This window comes from Barbus barbus, assembly GCF_936440315.1.
Source record: "Barbus barbus genome assembly, chromosome: 26".
In the NCBI taxonomy this organism is placed as follows: Eukaryota; Metazoa; Chordata; class Actinopteri; order Cypriniformes; family Cyprinidae; genus Barbus; species Barbus barbus.
This window is the reverse complement of record NC_136754.1, coordinates 9,229,088-9,246,699: the sequence shown is the minus strand read 5'-3', so window position 1 is coordinate 9,246,699 and position 17,612 is coordinate 9,229,088. Positions and strand designations below refer to the sequence as shown.

Below are 17,612 nucleotides of genomic sequence, written 5' to 3'. Positions count from 1 at the left end.
GCACGACTCCCTGCCAAAAACTCCATCTGCCTTTGCTCGACCGGTGCCACTGTAGTTCGTATCCGTTATCCATTATGCCTATGCTGCTATCTGTGACGATTCCTGGTCAACCGTGCCAGCACTGATGCTGAGAGCTATATTTACAAACAGCTGTTGTTAGAGGTAAAGCACCTCATTCAGCGAAGTAACACAGGTTGAGGACAAGTCATATTTAATTTCACACAGAACAAGAAGGAATTTTGATTTTTAGTCAAGGGGTTTGATTTAATGAGATTTATTTTTACAAAGCTTTATAATACACACACACAGCTCCATAAGCAGGCAAACATATAAGAAACAGAAATCTCACATCAAGTGGATAAGCTATATTTGAATTAAAAGTGATTTCAGAAATTGAATTTTGTTTAAAAAACCTCTGAAATACATCATTTCAAATACTGTATATTATTAGGACAGTCTCGTCAAATTTTTTCAGTTTAACCATACGCATTAGCAAATTATCTGAATTACATTACAAAAAAGTGTTTTAAATTTAGTTTAAAAGTTTTAGTGATTTTCAAATCACTTTTTGTTTTCAAATCTTGTTCTCAATAATATTTAATTATATTTCTAAATAATAAAATATAAATAATATTTAATTATAATATTTAAAATCTCATTTTCTCTGCTCCGCCACTTTAGGCTTAATATTAAGAACAAATATGACCTTTTCTGTGACTTCCATTTTCTTAAAATAAAAATCCCCAGAGAGCATGTCACCCTCTCTCTTCCTCATCTCCCAGCTGTTCACACGGTCGTCCTTTATAAAGGGAAGACCAGGAAGCCTGAAAAAGTAGAGTACTTCCAGCCTCCCATTAGGTTGCCCCTTTCTAGCTTGAGGTAAGCCTTGTCTCCTCTTTCCATGATCACAAGCCCAGCATTTGTGGCTGCTTCTCGTGTCACATCCTGGTCTCCAGCAAAGGCTGAGATCATCGGCCAGCCGTTCAACATCAAACTCACCTGTGAATAGAAAAATATGTTTTCACAGCAATGCCACAGAAGAGCCATTTTTGGTTCCCCAAAGAACCTTTCAGTGAGCAATTCTTAAAATAACAATTTCTTCAAAGAGTGAAACTTTTTCCATTATGAATAACCTTTTGTGCAATGGAATAAGTTTCCATGGATGTTACAGTTCTTCGTGGAACCATAGATGCAATAAAGAACCTTTATTTTTGAGAGCGCAGGAAAACAATATGTAGTATGTACCTGTATGGTTTGCCTGTTGTATGCCTTCACCACATGGAAATTGAAGCTGTACACCCCTCGTCTCGGAGCAAGGAAGATACTGCTCTCTTGGTCAAAATGACTGCCAACGTTCACCAAGATCTGACAAAAACTGACCAATTAAACAGAGCAAATCTACATACGAGTATTTTAATGTGTAAAGATTGCTTACCTGGTCAAAATAGATGATCATGGTGCGATTGCTCATGTCTGTGGGCTCATGGTTGGTTTGTCGTGTGGCAGAGAAGGCCACACGGCCGGTACCTGAACGCACAGACATCCCCAGCGCATTACCTGCTGGTTCTGAAGAGGGTGTGGAGTCACAGACCACCAGGCATTTACCCTCCAGTACTATGGGCTCCGTGTCATTTTGCCCTCTGACCACTAGAGGGCCTATTAGCAGAAGTGTAGCTAGTATTAGCTTTGGCAACCCAGAGCTGGGCAGCATTGTCTTATTATTTCAGCTTGTGATATCTCAGTTGAAATTTGGTGCAAATGTTCCCTAAAATTTGATCAAGTAGGTCGTCTTCTGGAAACCGAGGAAAAATAAGTGAAGGATCCTCAAAAACTCTGAAGTTGTGAGCTATTGTAAAAGTTATAGGTCTTTAAATCCTTGGTTTTGTCTTTCACCCTCACTTACTCTTTTACTTTCTCTCTCTCTCTCTCGCACTATTTTGTCGTCACCCTCTTGTCTGTCACAGTTTCCTGAAGAAGAGCTACTTCTGTGCTTGTTAAATTGCCTGTAGGGGACCAAAGGCAAGGACACTTAGAGGTTTCTCATCATCCTGAAAAAAATCCATCATCATAGCCAACCTGTGAGAAGACAAAGAGAGAGGGAGAGGATAAGATGAGCTCTGCAAGCCAACAGGTATGCTTGTGTGGGGGAGGAGGAAGAGGAGCAGTGAAGGATGAAGATCATGAGGTAACACTTTGGATCCCTTCCAGCTGAGGGGAGCAGCATCCAGGAGAGAGTGAGAACAAGAGAGAGAAAAAAGAACAACTCCACTGAGAGACCATCTGTCTTTAACACGTTCTCACTTCCCTCCTGACGTTCCACAACATGCAGGACCTCTCTCCCCTACGCATTTCCTCTATCTCTCTCTCCTTTGCTGGTGCTTATTGGCCAAACCTCCTGTCTCTCCTCAGTACCTTGGCATGCTAAAACGGCTACAATATGCAAAGTCCTGAAACCCAAGAATGTACATCTCGGAATTTGAAGATAAAGTATGTCTATATCAGGTCTTAAGTGGCACAACTCACCACATTAATTTACTATTCAAGGCATGTTTATAGTCTTTATGAAGCGATGACATTTACAAAGGTCAGCTTTCTTTGCGTCTGGTCTTTAGTGAAACCTCAATGTTTGTGCGCTTTTAAATAAGAACTCAGTGCTGTCCTTGAATGCTATCCACTCCTTTTACAAGGTAGTAGCTTTATTTTCTTCACAAAACTTCACTCTCCCAAAATTTTAACACATTGTTTATAAGCATTTTATAATAACTTTAGGTTATTTAAAATCTTTTTACAGTACTCTGAATTTTTTTTAAGGTTAAGTGGTTGCAAAAAAAAATATTTTAGCTACATTTAATTAAAAAATATAAAGTTAGTCAACTAAATTTGTTTATTTAAATGTAGCTCAAATAAATTGATTGCAACCACTTACCTTAAAAAATTGAGTGAATTCAAATTTTTTTCTGTGTACTAACCTAACTCCAAATTACCGTACACACCAAAAAAAAAAAAAAAAAATCAGCATTTTGCTTTGATTCCATGTAAAAATATCTAAATATCCTTCATTATTATTATCCTTTATATAGACTTTCTTTAAAAATTCTTACCTTATTGTTTTTATAAAAGCATAAATCTAATTTAAAAAAACAGATGAATTTATAAGAAAACTAGACAAAAATACCTTTTTTGTGTAAGCAATTTTTTACTAAAGCTTCTTTCCTCTGGAGTAACATAAGATGAAATGAAGTTCTTAAGCTTTTGTAGAAAGAAAAAAACAGCAAAATTACCTGATTTAGTGGGCTGTCCTTCGGTTTCCCAGGTGTAATGATGCGAAGTGTCAAAGCTTCTGTAGAGAAACACTGAACCGGACAGCTTACAGATCTTCCTGTACTCATCCTGTCTCTCAAGACCCTCCCATTCCCACCCACTCCACCGGCTTCACCTCTCTCTCTCCCTCTCTCTCTCTCACTTTCTCTAATAATCTTTCTTTGCCGCAAACAGCATGGCCAATCTGGCATTTGTAGCTATAAATGATAGCCAACAGTCAGTAGAAAGCATATAGAAGAAAGCAGGAACCATAATATGACCCAGTGTCCCACAAAACATGACTGATCCACAAGGATCATAAGCATTAAAGGGCACAAAGGATAATACAATAAAAGACATTTTTCAGATTTCTCAAATACACAACATTTTTGAACATCACCAAGAAATAAAATCTGTCGCTGGCGTGCTGGAACCTATGCCAGCATCTTGGGCCAAAGGCAGGAAAACCCTGAAAGGATGGCCAGTCCATTAAAGGGCTATTTTTAAAATTGTGTGTGTATTTTAAAAACTAAGTAAGGGCTGCACTGCTTTAGTAAGGATACCTAAACCTACATGTTGAAGGAAGGTCTGCCAACAGTGAAGTCTATAATAACAGAAGAAAGCTTTGTCTCAATGGTGGTTTATCAGGACAACATGACAGTATGATTTATTTTATTTTATTATATACAGTATATATAATAGCCATAACAGCTGTACATAACAGCTGACATTGCTGATTGGCTGATCCCAATCCCAATCCCAAACCCTTCACTATAGTGTCTTTCCTGAGCTGTGATGAGAATGGCTGCTGACATGGAACATATTCAATATTTTAAATGCATTTTAAATTGCACTTTTATGCATTTAAGAGCCTTCAAAAAAAAGGGCACTGGCAATATATCCACCAAACTAAAAGGAAATATTTGAGATTTATATTTTGATAATTTTGAATATCCGTTATTGGAGAAAGATGCATTGGATCTCAGTTCCCCTTAAAATTACAGTGAAAGCTTTAAGATGAAATACTAGTGATAAAGATTTGACACTGATTACTAACAAAAAATGCAAAAAATTCTAAAAATGCTAAAAAAAAATCTGAAACATTTGTTGATTCTTGAAAAATAAAGTGAAAAATCTTTTTTTCAGCCAGAGCATCATATATCCCTCAAGAAACATATAACTCTTTATGAAATAGAAATTTCAACAGCACTGTCAGTTCCTGTCTTCACCCAAACCCGAGATTTAAATGCCGTCATATTTTCTTGAGGATGGTGACCCTGCTGTTCAGCTCTGGTTTATAGAGGCCAAAGCCTAGGCAGATGGGCTGGGTGAATCTGGTGCTGAAATTGTGCAGAGGGAGCAGGGTGGATGACGAACCTACTTCTGAAAAGGTAACGGAGCCAGAATCATAGTCCAGAGTGACTGCCAAATGGTTGCCAGACATTTTTGCAGAGAGGTGGGTTTTCTTTCGGTTGTGCCAGGCAGAAAGTTTCCTGTCATGCTGCTGTGTCAGGCTCCAGGATATCTGAGTAAGATAGATAACAGAAAATCATAATGCAAAGGACATAATGGATTAAAATATAAAATGGGTTAGGCCTCTGATATGATATAAATAGAATAATACACAAATTCAGTTTTTATATAATTTGATTTAAGATCAGTTTTCTGAGAAATGTTCAAAGAAACATTGTGCAAAAAATATGTCACCCCGAGCCACAAAACCAGTCATAAGCATAAATGTTTTGGAAATTGAGATTTATACATCATCAGAAAGCTGAATAAATAAGCTTTCCATTGATGTATTTTTTGGCCAAGATACAACTATTTGAAAATCTGGAATCTGAGGATGCAAAAAAAAAGTAACATTTTGAGAAAATTACCTTTAAAGTTGTCCAAATGAAGTCCTTAGCAATGCATATTACTAATAAAAAAATAAGTTTTGATATATTCACAGTAGGAAATTTACAAAATATCTTCATGGAACATCGTCTTCACTTAATATCCTAATGAATTTTGGCATAAAAGAAAAATGTATCATTTTGACCCATGCAATGTATTGTTGCTACAAATATACCCCAGCGACTTAAGACTGGTTTTGTGGTCCAGGGTCACGTATTTTAATAATTAAATACTACTACTACTAGTAGTACTAGAGCTACTAATAATATTTATTAGGGATGCAACGATATCACTTTTTCAAGTACTCGCCTGATACGATACTTTTATTTTTGGTGCTTGCCGATACCGCGTACCGATACCGATATTTCATTGCATTTTTTCAATATTGGGTACAGAAACCAAAAGAGTATGTATTATGTTAATTGGTTAACTTAATTTATCAAATAGATACAGTCAAACCAAAATGTATTCAAACACCTATTTCTCACATTATCACTGTTTATTCGCTTTAGTTTAGAGAAGGATAATAAAATATGACAAGAACTCAGAGTAAAACTGTGTCTTAACAAATTCAGCTTGATAATGTCAGATAACTTTGATAGAAAAGGATGGATTACAATCAACCAAAAATGATTCAGACAGCTGTTAGTATGACAATATTTACACAACTATCAATACTCTGTCAGGCTACCCTTAGCCTTAATGACAGCCTGTAGTCTCGCGCTCAATCCACTCAGCGTGCTTTGCTTAGCCCATCAGCTCGCGCACATCAGCTATACAGGTGTAAATACTGAATGTTTAACATTAATTTCATTGCATACATATAATAATAATAATAATAATTCATTACATTTATATAGCGCTTTTCTGCTTTTCTAAGCTCTCAAAGCGCTCTACATTGTGAGGGGTGGTGTCTCCTTGTCCACCAGCAGTGTGCAGCATCCACCTGGATGATGCGACGGCAGCCATAGTGCGCCAGAACGCCCACCACACACCAGCTTACTGGTGGAGAGGAGACAGAGTGATGAAGCCAATCAGTGTAAGGGGATGATTAGGAGGCCATGATGGTCAGAGACCAATGGGGAAATTTGGCCAGGATGCCGAGGTCACACCTCTACTCTTTTCGAAAGACATCCTAGGATTTTTAATGACCACAGAGAGTCAGGACCTCGGTTTAACGTCTCATCCGAAAGACGGTGCTTTTTGACAGTATAGTGACCTGTCACTATACTGGGGCCTTAGGACCCACACAGACCGCAGGGTGAGCACCCCCTGCTGGCCTCACTAACACCTCTTCCAACAGCAACCTAGTTTTCCCAGGAGGTCTCCCATCCAGGTACTGATCAGGCTCAACCCTGCTTAGTTTCAGTGGGCAACCGGTCTTGCCCTGCAGGGTGATATGGCTGTGGCTTCATATACTTCATATACTTCATAGACATCCTTAATCTCTAATAACTCCACTCTGCTGTCTGTTACTTATCACATGCTGTGTGGTATCGGTGTTTGGTATCGGGCATTTTAACGAGTACAAGTACAGGAGCTTCACGGTGCATCCCTAATATTTATTATTAAAATTTGGTTAAATTTGATGATTATCATTTCATTCTGCTTTCTAAATACGCAATATAAAATTATTAGATTAATCACTTTTTTATTCTATCATCACACACACAAAAGACACCCCATCAACGTAATAAAAAGTAAACATTTTTATGACTGTATTTTTCACATTTATATTCAGTTTTTCACAGTATGGGTCTTTATGTATAATAAAAATATATAGATGCATTTATATTTTAAGAATTTGCAATCCAATCCAATCCAATCATATTTGGCATCAAAAAGTGTGTATTAGGGTCACAATCTACCTTGTTGCAGCCAAAGGCCGTGCCTTCTTTTGATTTTCTCCCAATGCTGTGGTAGGTCACTGCAATATCCCAGAAACCCTCCACCTCCAGCTCCCAGTAATGGGTTCCTGAAGAAAACATCTGACAGGAGACCACCTGAGACCAGTGGTCAAAGCGGTCAGGATGTTCAGGGACAGACAAGCGGTTTTTGACCCTCATCACTGTCCGTAAGTCTTCAGATATGTTTAAGAGAGGATGGGCCGAGTTTTTGTCCAAGGTTAATGGGCTGCTTACTTAATAACAAAGAGAAACAGCCATTAGAAATGTAGCCACTAGATGGCACTATTAAACAAGGCAAAGACAAAAAACTGAAAATAATGATTCTGTTCATGCTTAGGTTCATACTACTTAAAATAATCTAACTATGGGATCAGGGCTAATCATGGACTGTATTAATATTAATAGCCCTACTTACAGAGATCTCTCTTGAGTTCAATAAGGTAGCGCAGGGTTTCAGCTATGAATTCTCTGTATTTATTTTCCACATTCTCTAAAACACGTTTCTTATCCATGCTGGGCTGAGGTGGTGTGAACAGAGGTGAGCTTAGATCTGCCATCATCCTACAAAGAAGAATAGAGCAAATAATGCAGTAAAAGATTCACACATACTTACGCCCTAACATGCAACTGCACTCACAAATCACAAGAATTTGCTATAACACTAACTAAAACAATCAGTTTATCTAAAGACTTACTGCGAATCCTCTGTTTGGAATACCTGTGAAAAGTTAGGATTTTAATCTCTTTAATCAAAATGACATCTGTAAAGATTCTAAATAAAACTGCATGTTTTGTACAGTCAGAGAAAGTATTCAATAACAAAGTCTTGTGGATGCATTAAAAAGGCTAATGAGGCCATAATCAATTAAATCTCGTATTATGTTGGTTTTGGTCATAAACTGTCTTGCAATGCTAGTTCTAGCAAGTCATGTTGCAACTTCTATTATCAAATCAAACTGACACATAATATGCCTTAACTGTATTATTGTAGACATCTGAATTTAAACACACAAACAATGTTAAAAAATTCATAGGTCTACATTTGATAAGAGCTTGATATGCCATATTTTACTAGAATGTATTTATTTAAATGGAATTTATTTATAGAAGATATATATTATTTAAATAGAATTATAAAAATATAAAACAATAACTAATAAAATATCAGCTTTTTATCAGAATATGGTGAATGAGGCTCGATATGCTTTTAATCTAGAAGAGTTTACATTCTCATACCCAGATTAGCAGGAAGGGGTCGCTCTCATCCAGCAGGGAGCCAAAGAAGCGATGGATGCTCTCAGTTTGGTTCAGATCTTCTCTTACCCTGCTGCACTCTTCCTGCACCCTCTCCATGGCCTGCTGTCTCTCCTGCTCAGTGATTTTTATCACAGCTGACACCAGTCGGCCCACCTGAGCCTGCAGGCCTGAACCCATCTGTAACACCTGGGAGACATCACTCACAGAGGAGTCCTCCTGAAATGCAAACACACACACACACACACACACACACAGAATATGTAATGCATGCATGTTGTGTTCAGTTATGAGAACCAGTCCTTATATTTCAGGTTGGGAATATTAATTTGATTGAATATGAGATTCCAAAGAGGCTTAAACTTACTATGATGCTGCGACAAGCTCTCTGATGTTCTTGAAGCATCTTTTCACCTTGCTTTACTTTTCCTTCTGCTTTCTCAAACAGGCTCTGTAATTTGACCTATACACATTACAGAAGTTATTTCCTGTGAATGTGCGAGACTTCTGCTATACCGAAGAATAACAAGGACTTTTTCTTAAACAACAGTATAATAGATCTAATGACTTACTTTGTATTCCTCCTCCACTTTTCTCACCCCTTTGACTTGGTGTTGAGCATGCTGTCCTTCCAGAATGCAGTCTGGGCAGACATACTCCCTATCATCCATGCAGTAATACCGGAATACCTCCTGATGGGCAGGGCACCTGCGGTGGGATACGTCCATCAGTGGTTCCACCAACAGGTGAGTGCTGTAAGCAGGACGCTGCAGATGTGGCTGCAGATGCTGCTCACACAGAGAGATCTCACATTGCAGGCAGGTCTTCACTGCAGCTTGGGCCTCATTACCCTCGCCTTCCGGACAGCAGTCACATACCACCACACTCTGCTCCTCCAGGCACTGTGGGCATACAAATCTTTGCTTGCCACGGCTGGTACTCTGGCTCCAGGCCTCTTGCGCACAGGCCAGGCAAAAGCTGTGGCCACAGGGAAAGGGTTGAGATCGACCAAAAAGGTCACGACACATGGGGCATGTGTGCTCTTCCTCCATGGAGCCCACAGCAGCTGCAAATTTATTTAAAAAATGTAAATAAATTTTAATATTTTACCAAAACAGTGATGCTTGCATATCCCAACCAGCCCAACACAGCTACACTGACTCAATCAATAAGTTTGGAATGGTTATATATATATATATATATATATATATATATATATATATATATATATATATATATAAATATATATATATTATACAATTTTGTTGATGTCTGCTCCTAAAAAAGCTTCTAAATCCATTTACTCCCAGAGCATAAAATATGCATGACACAAATTACAACAAAAAAGTGTGCACTTACTGAAAGGTAATGACTGGTCACTCATAAGAAGTCAAATGCTACACAGATTAATACAGGCCTATTTGGCACAAACTAAGATCTACTATTTAGTTAATCTGTCTCCTAATCAACTATTTTTAGAAAGCTGTTCCATTTGACTACTGGATAAATTAGGTAATCTCCCATGAGTCTCTATTGAAGTAATTAAATTATTATATAAAAGGTGATATTTATTTTTATTTTTTGAAAGTTAATATGCCATAAATTTTGTAGGCCGATTCTTCCAAAAAGTGTAAACACTGGCTCTGTGACATTATTAGAATTAGCAGTTTTTTTAAGTATCTGACCAACCCACCCTAGTTACATTAACCCATCCAATGCCATGAGTTTGGAATGAGACTGTTAGATTGGCAATGGGAGATGAGAGGAGCGTTTGGGAAACTTTCTGTCATTATTTTTGCAATTCTGCTTGGCAACACTGATCGCACAGAAATGACACTTAAATTTATAACAAATTTTGCCCTTTATATTTTCCTTGTGAGCAATAACAGACCCAGGCAACTGGGAAATCAAGAGATTAACTTCTCAGTGGCTTCTTGATCTGAATAAATGTAGTTGGTTACAATTACATGGCTGGCGTTGGGATGCATAATAACCTATAAAACTGAAAAGGCTTACCTTTTTTGTCCTGCAGCCTTGTGTGAAGGATGATTTCATTCAGAAACACAACCCAAATGTACATGTAAGAGTGTGTGTGTGCATGTGGGGCAGCTGGCTTATCCTGCAATGTCTTCTTAATCAGACTGAGTGACCTCTCAACACGAGAGAACGGCTAAGCCATCACATGACCTGTTCTTTACAGAAGCATTTATGAGGTGAGTGGAGAGAAGAAATGGAAACTAATAAATTTCAACAGGTAACTTTAATAACACTGATTGCTATTAAAAATAAATCAAGATATAATATTCTGATATAGATATTATGATTACAAAACACAATAAAACTGACATTTATTGTCTTTTTATTTTGTTACTCCAAGTTAAGTGTTCTTTTCATTTTAATACAGATGGTTCAATTAGAAAAAACTAAAGGTGAAAAAAATGCTCGCGACTCAAACTTCATTGTCTATAAACCCTTGCAACGCAATCAGAGGAGTGGCACTAAGTGTACGTTTCGTTAAGAAGCTGATAAACCAGTTCCTCAAGTGCAGAGACACATTTAGTACATGCGCAAAAACACATAGAAAATGCTTGATGATTCATTATTTCTAATTGTATAAAATGGAGACACCAGAGAAAGACTGAGAACTAAGAAACAGGACATTGAGAGTGAGAAAAAAGGAGAGACAGAAGATTTTGAAGCAAACCTCAAGAACTTCAAACTGACGATCTGTGACGCATGATGGAGGCAGGAGAGAAATCCGATCGTCCTGACAGTAAGTTTTTCTCATGTTGTACATATATGCTTAAAAGTTTGACACAAACGTATATAAAATACTTTTGAACAGTTGATCGCCTAACACAAAAGTCTTCAAAATATCTTCTCTTATATATTCAATTTGAAGAATTAAAGATCAATATATAGCTACATTGTTTTTTAAAGGATGAAAAAAATGTATAAACATCACTAGGGTTGTATGGATTTATTCCCAAGACGTACAAATCAATATAGTAAGGCCAAAACCTTTTACTTAATACAAATGCGAGAGATCTCATTGTGTTTACAATGAAAGTAAAACCTAGAAGTTTCCATCAAGTTTCAAAGCAACAAATTTACAAAGCCTTAACTGTCACCGTCCCGTATATGGGATGCCTAACTTTACTTCACTATATTACTATAAAATCCTAATGTAATCATGACAAACTATATATCATTGGAACGGTCTAAGTCTCCTAAATAGATATTGTACCATTTTTTGTTGTTTCAAATTATGTAGGAACAGTAATCAATTCATTTATGACAAGAGTGCACCAAGAGTCTGTGATAAATCTACATCATAACAGGAGTTCTGACCTTTATCACAAAAAGTCTTTATTTCCTTGCCTTTTTCCCTATCACATGTTTTAGCAATCATCACATGCTATAAACCGTTTGAAAGCTTAAAACCATTTTGAAATCGGACATTGCGTTACCATAGAAGTGTACTTCTTAGCGGGGGTGTCATATTACAAAATGTATATACGGTCTTTTAGAATCAAAACTTTTTATAATCTTGACAAAATCTATATAATCTTGACAATTATTTTGTTACAGATGTAATATTGAGAGAGAAATTGATAGATATGTGACAGAAATGCATCAGCAAAAAATTGAATGGAGTGTGAATGGCACCCGGTGGCTGTTTTTGGTATAACGCCTAAACAAAATTGCATATGAACCTCAATTTTTTTTATATCAACTTCAAATTTGGAACACAACTTATGTACACATATGGCTTTAATTTTATAGCAATTTTAGATTTTTAACTATTTTTTAAAATATTTATTTGATATAAAATAAAATAAAAATAATATAATACATTTGTTTTACAGTAAATTTAAACTTCTATAACTTTTTAATACTTTAGTTTTTAAAAAATGATTTCACTTCTGTAATAATCTGCTAATTGTCTTCTTTAAAAAGAGACCAACCTTAGGTCTGTATTCAAATGCATTCATGAATTATAATAATTTAAGTTTGCATAGTGCACTTTTTCGTCAATTTTCAAAAATGGGGATGACAGTTAAGGGTTAAATAATGGATGTTAAGATAACTGTACAAAAGCTAATGATACAAAGCTAAGCTGGAAAACGTTGTAATCTTGTTAAATGTATGTAATAACGTAATTTGATTTGTCACCTAAAAACAAACACAACAATGCAAGAAACAGCAGAAAATGCATTTGTTTTAATATTACAAATTGCATACATGAGCTAAATGCACATGCAAAATATACAATTTATACTTTTGACTATACACCTAAAATATGATAAAACATTTGTTAAAGTTTGCTAACTACAAGTGATGATTACAGGTTCCTTATTATTCTTTTGCAGATTGTCCAGGTCTTCCTGAGATAAAGGCCATTGTAATTGGCAGTAAAGCAGAATACAAACGCAGTGCAGCTAATACCATTCTTGGTGAGGAAGACTGTAAAGCGGGTGAAGAGATAGTCAAGAGTGAGAGGATACAGAATACAGTTCAGAACAGGTCTGTTACTTTGGTAATGACACCAGGATGGTGGAAGAGCTTCACACTGGCAGAGAGTGCAAAGTATTTAAAGATGGAAATTGTGCACAGTTTAAAACTGTGTCCTTCTCCACATGCTTTCCTTCTAGTCATCAATCTACACAAACCATTCACAAACATGCACTTAAACAGTGTGCTGGAACACATGGAGATTCTTGGTGAGCAGATCTGGAACCACACCATCGTTCTGCTCATGTATGACAACAAAGAGCAGAGAAATGCAGACACAGACAGCAAGCAGCTAATTGAGAGAGCAGGAATAGTGCTTGGTATTCTAATACAAAAATGTGAAAACAGAGTTCATGTTTTCAATTATACTGACAGCAGGGGGGTAAATGTACAAAAACTATTTCATGAGATAGAGAGATTGGTCGCAGGGCATGAAGGACAGTGCTTTAAAATTGACAGCAAACTGTTTGAAGATATGGAGGAAAAGAGAAGAATTGTGAAGAAACAAGCAGAGGAGAGAGAGATTCAAGTAAAAACAAAGATGCAAACCTTGAAAGAATGTCTAACAGGTATAGTGCATCTTTTAAAACAATGGTCAACAATTTTGCATAATTAATAAAAATATGGAGTTATATAGGTTATATGATTCCAACTGAATATTGAACACTCTTAATGAACTTTCATGTTCTTTCTGGCAGACAAACTTTTCCCAGAGTTGAGGATTGTCTTGATGGGAGGCAATATTGTTGGAAAGACATCAGTGGTGAACACCATCTTAAAAAAGAAAGAAACAAAGAACCTGACAAAAAAGTGTGTGATGAGCGAAGGAGAAGTTGACAAGAGAAAAGTCATTTTAATTGACACACCTGGATGGTGGCCGTACGCGTCTGTAAAGGAGACTTCAGAGTCAGTCAAGCAGGAGATCATGTCAAGTGTTAGTATGTGTTCACAAGGACCTCATGCAGTTTTGCTGGTTCTGCAGTCTGGTGTCGCCTTCACTGCAGCACATAGGAGGTCTGTCAAGGAGCACATGGAGCTTCTGGGTCGAAATGTCTGGAAGTACTGTATAGTGGTGTTCACCAGGGGAGACTGGATGGTCACTCACACTATTGAAGAACACATTGAGAGTGAAGGAGAAGCTCTGCAGTGGCTGATCAATAAATGTGGAAACAGGTATTATGTACTGAACTACATGAAGCAGAATGATAAGGAACAGGTCAGAGAGTTGATGGAGAAAGTGGAGATGATGGCCAGAGGAAACACAGACCTCCTGACACCTGTGGAAGCAGGAATGGAGGAGAGTGACAGCGGTTGGGGATCTAACTGGTCAGAGCAAGACAAGTTAGAGAGAGGAAGCTTTAATCTGAATCCCCCTGAAAGTAAGTAGCCTGACAAACTCACTTTAACACAATCATTTGATTACTGTCAGTCAGTAAAACATGTTTAAACAAAGTTTTATTAATTGTTACATTTCTTCCAATAGTGCATGAAGAATACATTAAAAAATGGCTTGAAAACGCAGAAATTGTGTCTGACTACAGGACCTTATCAGACTTTTCAAAAGACATTTCAGATGTCCCACTAAATCAAGATCACTGATGTTTTCAGAGGTAAATACAGAAAACAGAAATTGAAAAATAAACATAACAATTACAGTGTATCCACTACATTTTTATACAGACACATACAACTAAATAATAATTTAACTGCAATTAATTGCAATTTTGTTATTAAACTGTAAAACGTGTTTACAAAAAGTTTTATTAATTTTCGTATTTCTTCCCATAGTGCCTGAAAACCAAGTTAAGAAATGACTTGAAAACATACAAACTGCACTTAACCTCAGGACCTTGTCAGAGGACGTTTCAGAGAATGTCACACCAGATGAAAATCACTGATGGTTTGCAGAAGTAAATACAAAAAAACAGAAAGAGAAAAATAAAGAAAGCAATAGCATTTCATGCAATATTTTTAAATATTTTGTGCAACAAATTAATGAGAGCAGGATGGTAACTCATTCACTTGCATATGTAATATTTTGTTTATATTGTAAATATGAGCTTGACTTTTGTAATCAGCTTTAATATTTATACCATCAGCTTAACCTCATGTCAGATCTACGCATATTGTTTGTAATGTTAACAATCACACCCCCAGAGCAATCAAGGGTTGTGTGTCAACTATTTGCTAACAAGTGATCTGTGGAACTGTTTTTTCTTCTTTTCACTTCATCAATGTATTCCACATTCAAGTATCTGTTGCCATAAATTTATATTGTGACTGATGATATAGAGTTTATGTGAGATTGTATGTATTTTGTTCCAAAACTGGCGTGCTGCTGGAGATTTATATTATTTGTTCCTTTTTAAAATAAATATTGTTGTTTGACCGTATTGTACAAAATCTGCAAACGTATTTACTTGCATTATGTGTGTCATCACTGTTGTTTCTTCATCCATTTGTTTGTTATTCTAACACCACACCTGTTTGTTAAAAATATACAGTAGGCTACATAAATAGAGCTATTGAAATTTACATTATGATGCATAACCTATAACTTCAACCACATAATTTTTTATATTCTATATAATATTTTATTTTCTGTTTTTACATTTCATTGCCACATTGCCATGCGAATAGCATGTGAATTAAGTGAACACTCCTATTCATGAAAAGCTGATATGATGTAAACAATGGTAAATGTACTCCTGGATTGAATTTGTTTTGTCAAGAGCACTTTAAACAGTGACTCACCTTTACAATGTGTGCTTGACCCTTTAAATGTTGCTTGCAGGGAAACATTTCTATTATGCTGGTTACATAACATTATTTATGAACATTGTATTCTTAGGAACCTAAAACTAAAACAAATACACTCAGTAAAGGCTGAGAAAGTGTGTGATGAGTGAAGGAGAGTTTGACAAGAGTAAATTCATTTTAATTGACACACCTGGATGGTGGCCGTACGCGTCTGTAAAGGAGAGTTCAGAGTCAGTCAAGCAGGAGATCATGTCAAGTGTTAGTATGTGTTCACCAGGACCTCATGCAGTTTTGCTGGTTCTGCAGTCTGGTGTCGCCTTCACTGCAGCACATAGGAGGTCTGTCAAGGAGCACATGGAGCTTCTGGGTCGAAATGTCTGGAAGTACTGTATAGTGGTGTTCACCAGGGGAGACTGGATGGAGACTCCCACTATTGAAGAACACATTGAGAGTGAAGGAGAAGCTCTGCAGTGGCTGATCAATAAATGTGGAAACAGATATCACATACTAAACAATCAGTGGGGTGATAGGAAACAGGTCAGAGAGTTGATGGGGAAAGTGGAGATGATGGCCAGAGAAAACACAGATCTCCTTACACCAGTGGAAGCAGTGATGGAGGAGCATGAGATTGATTGGGAATCTGAGTATCTCAAACTTGTGGAAAAAGCAGATAAGAAGAGTGACAGTGGTTGTGGATCTAACTGGTCAGAGCAAGACAAGTTAGAGAGAGGAAGCTTAAATCTGGATCCACCTCTCAGTAAGTAGCCTGAAAAAATAAATAAATAAATAAAATAAAAACTTTAAAAATTATTTGATTACTGTCAATCAATAAAACATGTTTATACAAAGTTTTACTGATTGTTACATTTCTTCCAATAGTGCATGAAGAATACATTACAAAATTTGACAAAGTATCATGAAAACATATGTAACACAGTTGAGTCATTGCAAAAATACTGAAAGAGTGCAACATCTTATCAAAAATAACAGACTAAAAAAGAATATGTTTTAAATAACTATAAAACCTTTTACTTGAAATATTAGCTACCTTAAGTAATATTTGTTTGGGTAAATAATATTAGGAGATAATATGTATTATATGCATTATATATAAGCTTCCAGTTACCATGAAAATTTGATTTGGTTTTAACTTGTAATAACTCAATTAAGTACCCTTTCAAAAGGCAGCCTACTAATGCGTACCATTATGGGCAGGGTACAAAGTTATCTTCTGAAAAGACACCAGACCAGTGACAAGTAGCTTCAGTAGCTAGTAGTAACAGTAGCTTCTCTATTCTTATTTAAGTCTATCAATTTTTTTTATATATATATACACAATTAAAAGCAATAAAGGCCTCTAGTACTAGCTTGCTCTATTTTTCTATTCTATCCGTTTTCTTTTTGTTTATAATTTAAAAAACCTTGCTATGTGTACAGCATTAAGCTAACTGAGACTTGTTATAGCACTTGCATATCATTGCTCTTTTGATTACTTCCATTGTCCTCATTTGTCAGTTGCTTTGGATAAAAGTGTCTGCTAAATCAGTGGTTCTCAAACCGGTCCTGGGGACCCCCAGCCACCACACATTTTGTATGTCTCTCTCATAGGCCAAACAAAGAAAATGTTAATGCTTGATTTCATTTGAAAAATTGACAAATGTGTTTACATCCTAACTGTATGTTAATCCATAATTGTTCAGATGGTAAAAGAAGATTAGTTTCACATATGTGCCATCTGTGATCTGAAACAATAAATACTAATTGATCTGATAAAAATCTTGTCTGTTCTTTTCCCATTACATTTAATTCTGATGCCTTATGTATCAGTAGTAATCAAACACATTTTTGCTACTAATAAAAACATACATTTAAAACAACATTTTAAGCTATTATTTCATTTTAAATTGGCAAAAAGTCATTTCAATTTATTTTGTATAATATTTTTATTAATAACATTGTTAAAGTATATTACACTAC

The 17,612-nt window shown here is 36.2% G+C and overlaps 3 protein-coding genes across 3 annotated transcripts; 1 reads left to right on the top strand and 2 right to left on the bottom strand.

Moving 5' to 3' along the window:
* Positions 1-801: 801 nt before the first annotated feature.
* cbln12 (cerebellin 12) lies at positions 802-1,711 on the bottom strand (the record flags this gene model as incomplete). The annotated part of the gene is made up of 3 exons (XM_079378780.1): positions 802-999; positions 1,246-1,365; positions 1,436-1,711. 3 exons carry the CDS (start codon positions 1,709-1,711, stop codon positions 802-804), a joined length of 594 nt encoding a protein of 197 aa, XP_079234906.1.
* A 2,841-nt stretch (positions 1,712-4,552) lies between these two features.
* Positions 4,553-10,440, bottom strand: trim110 (tripartite motif containing 110; the record flags this gene model as incomplete). The annotated part of the gene is made up of 8 exons (XM_079378779.1): positions 4,553-4,825; positions 7,068-7,339; positions 7,522-7,667; positions 7,802-7,824; positions 8,343-8,579; positions 8,728-8,823; positions 8,933-9,426; positions 10,377-10,440. The coding sequence occupies 8 exons, from the start codon at positions 10,438-10,440 to the stop codon at positions 4,553-4,555; spliced, it is 1,605 nt and encodes a 534-aa protein (XP_079234905.1).
* A 109-nt stretch (positions 10,441-10,549) lies between these two features.
* Positions 10,550-15,289, top strand: LOC306846587 (GTPase IMAP family member 8-like). Its single transcript, XM_079380055.1, has 5 exons — positions 10,550-11,133; positions 12,734-13,444; positions 13,574-14,254; positions 14,359-14,485; positions 14,664-15,289. The coding sequence occupies exons 1-4, from the start codon at positions 11,097-11,099 to the stop codon at positions 14,472-14,474; spliced, it is 1,545 nt and encodes a 514-aa protein (XP_079236181.1). The 5' UTR covers positions 10,550-11,096; the 3' UTR covers positions 14,475-14,485; positions 14,664-15,289.
* Positions 15,290-17,612: the final 2,323 nt, after the last annotated feature.

Bases quoted from the DNA above. Each gene is read 5' to 3' on its own strand.
- LOC306846587 (XM_079380055.1), top strand. From the start codon at position 11,097: ATGATGGAGGCAGGAGAGAAATCCGATCGTCCTGACA. The intron at 11,134-12,733 runs GTAAGTTTTTCT...ATTCTTTTGCAG, and splicing joins GAAATCCGATCGTCCTGACA to ATTGTCCAGGTCTTCCTGAG. The intron at 13,445-13,573 runs GTATAGTGCATC...TCTTTCTGGCAG, and splicing joins CTTGAAAGAATGTCTAACAG to ACAAACTTTTCCCAGAGTTG.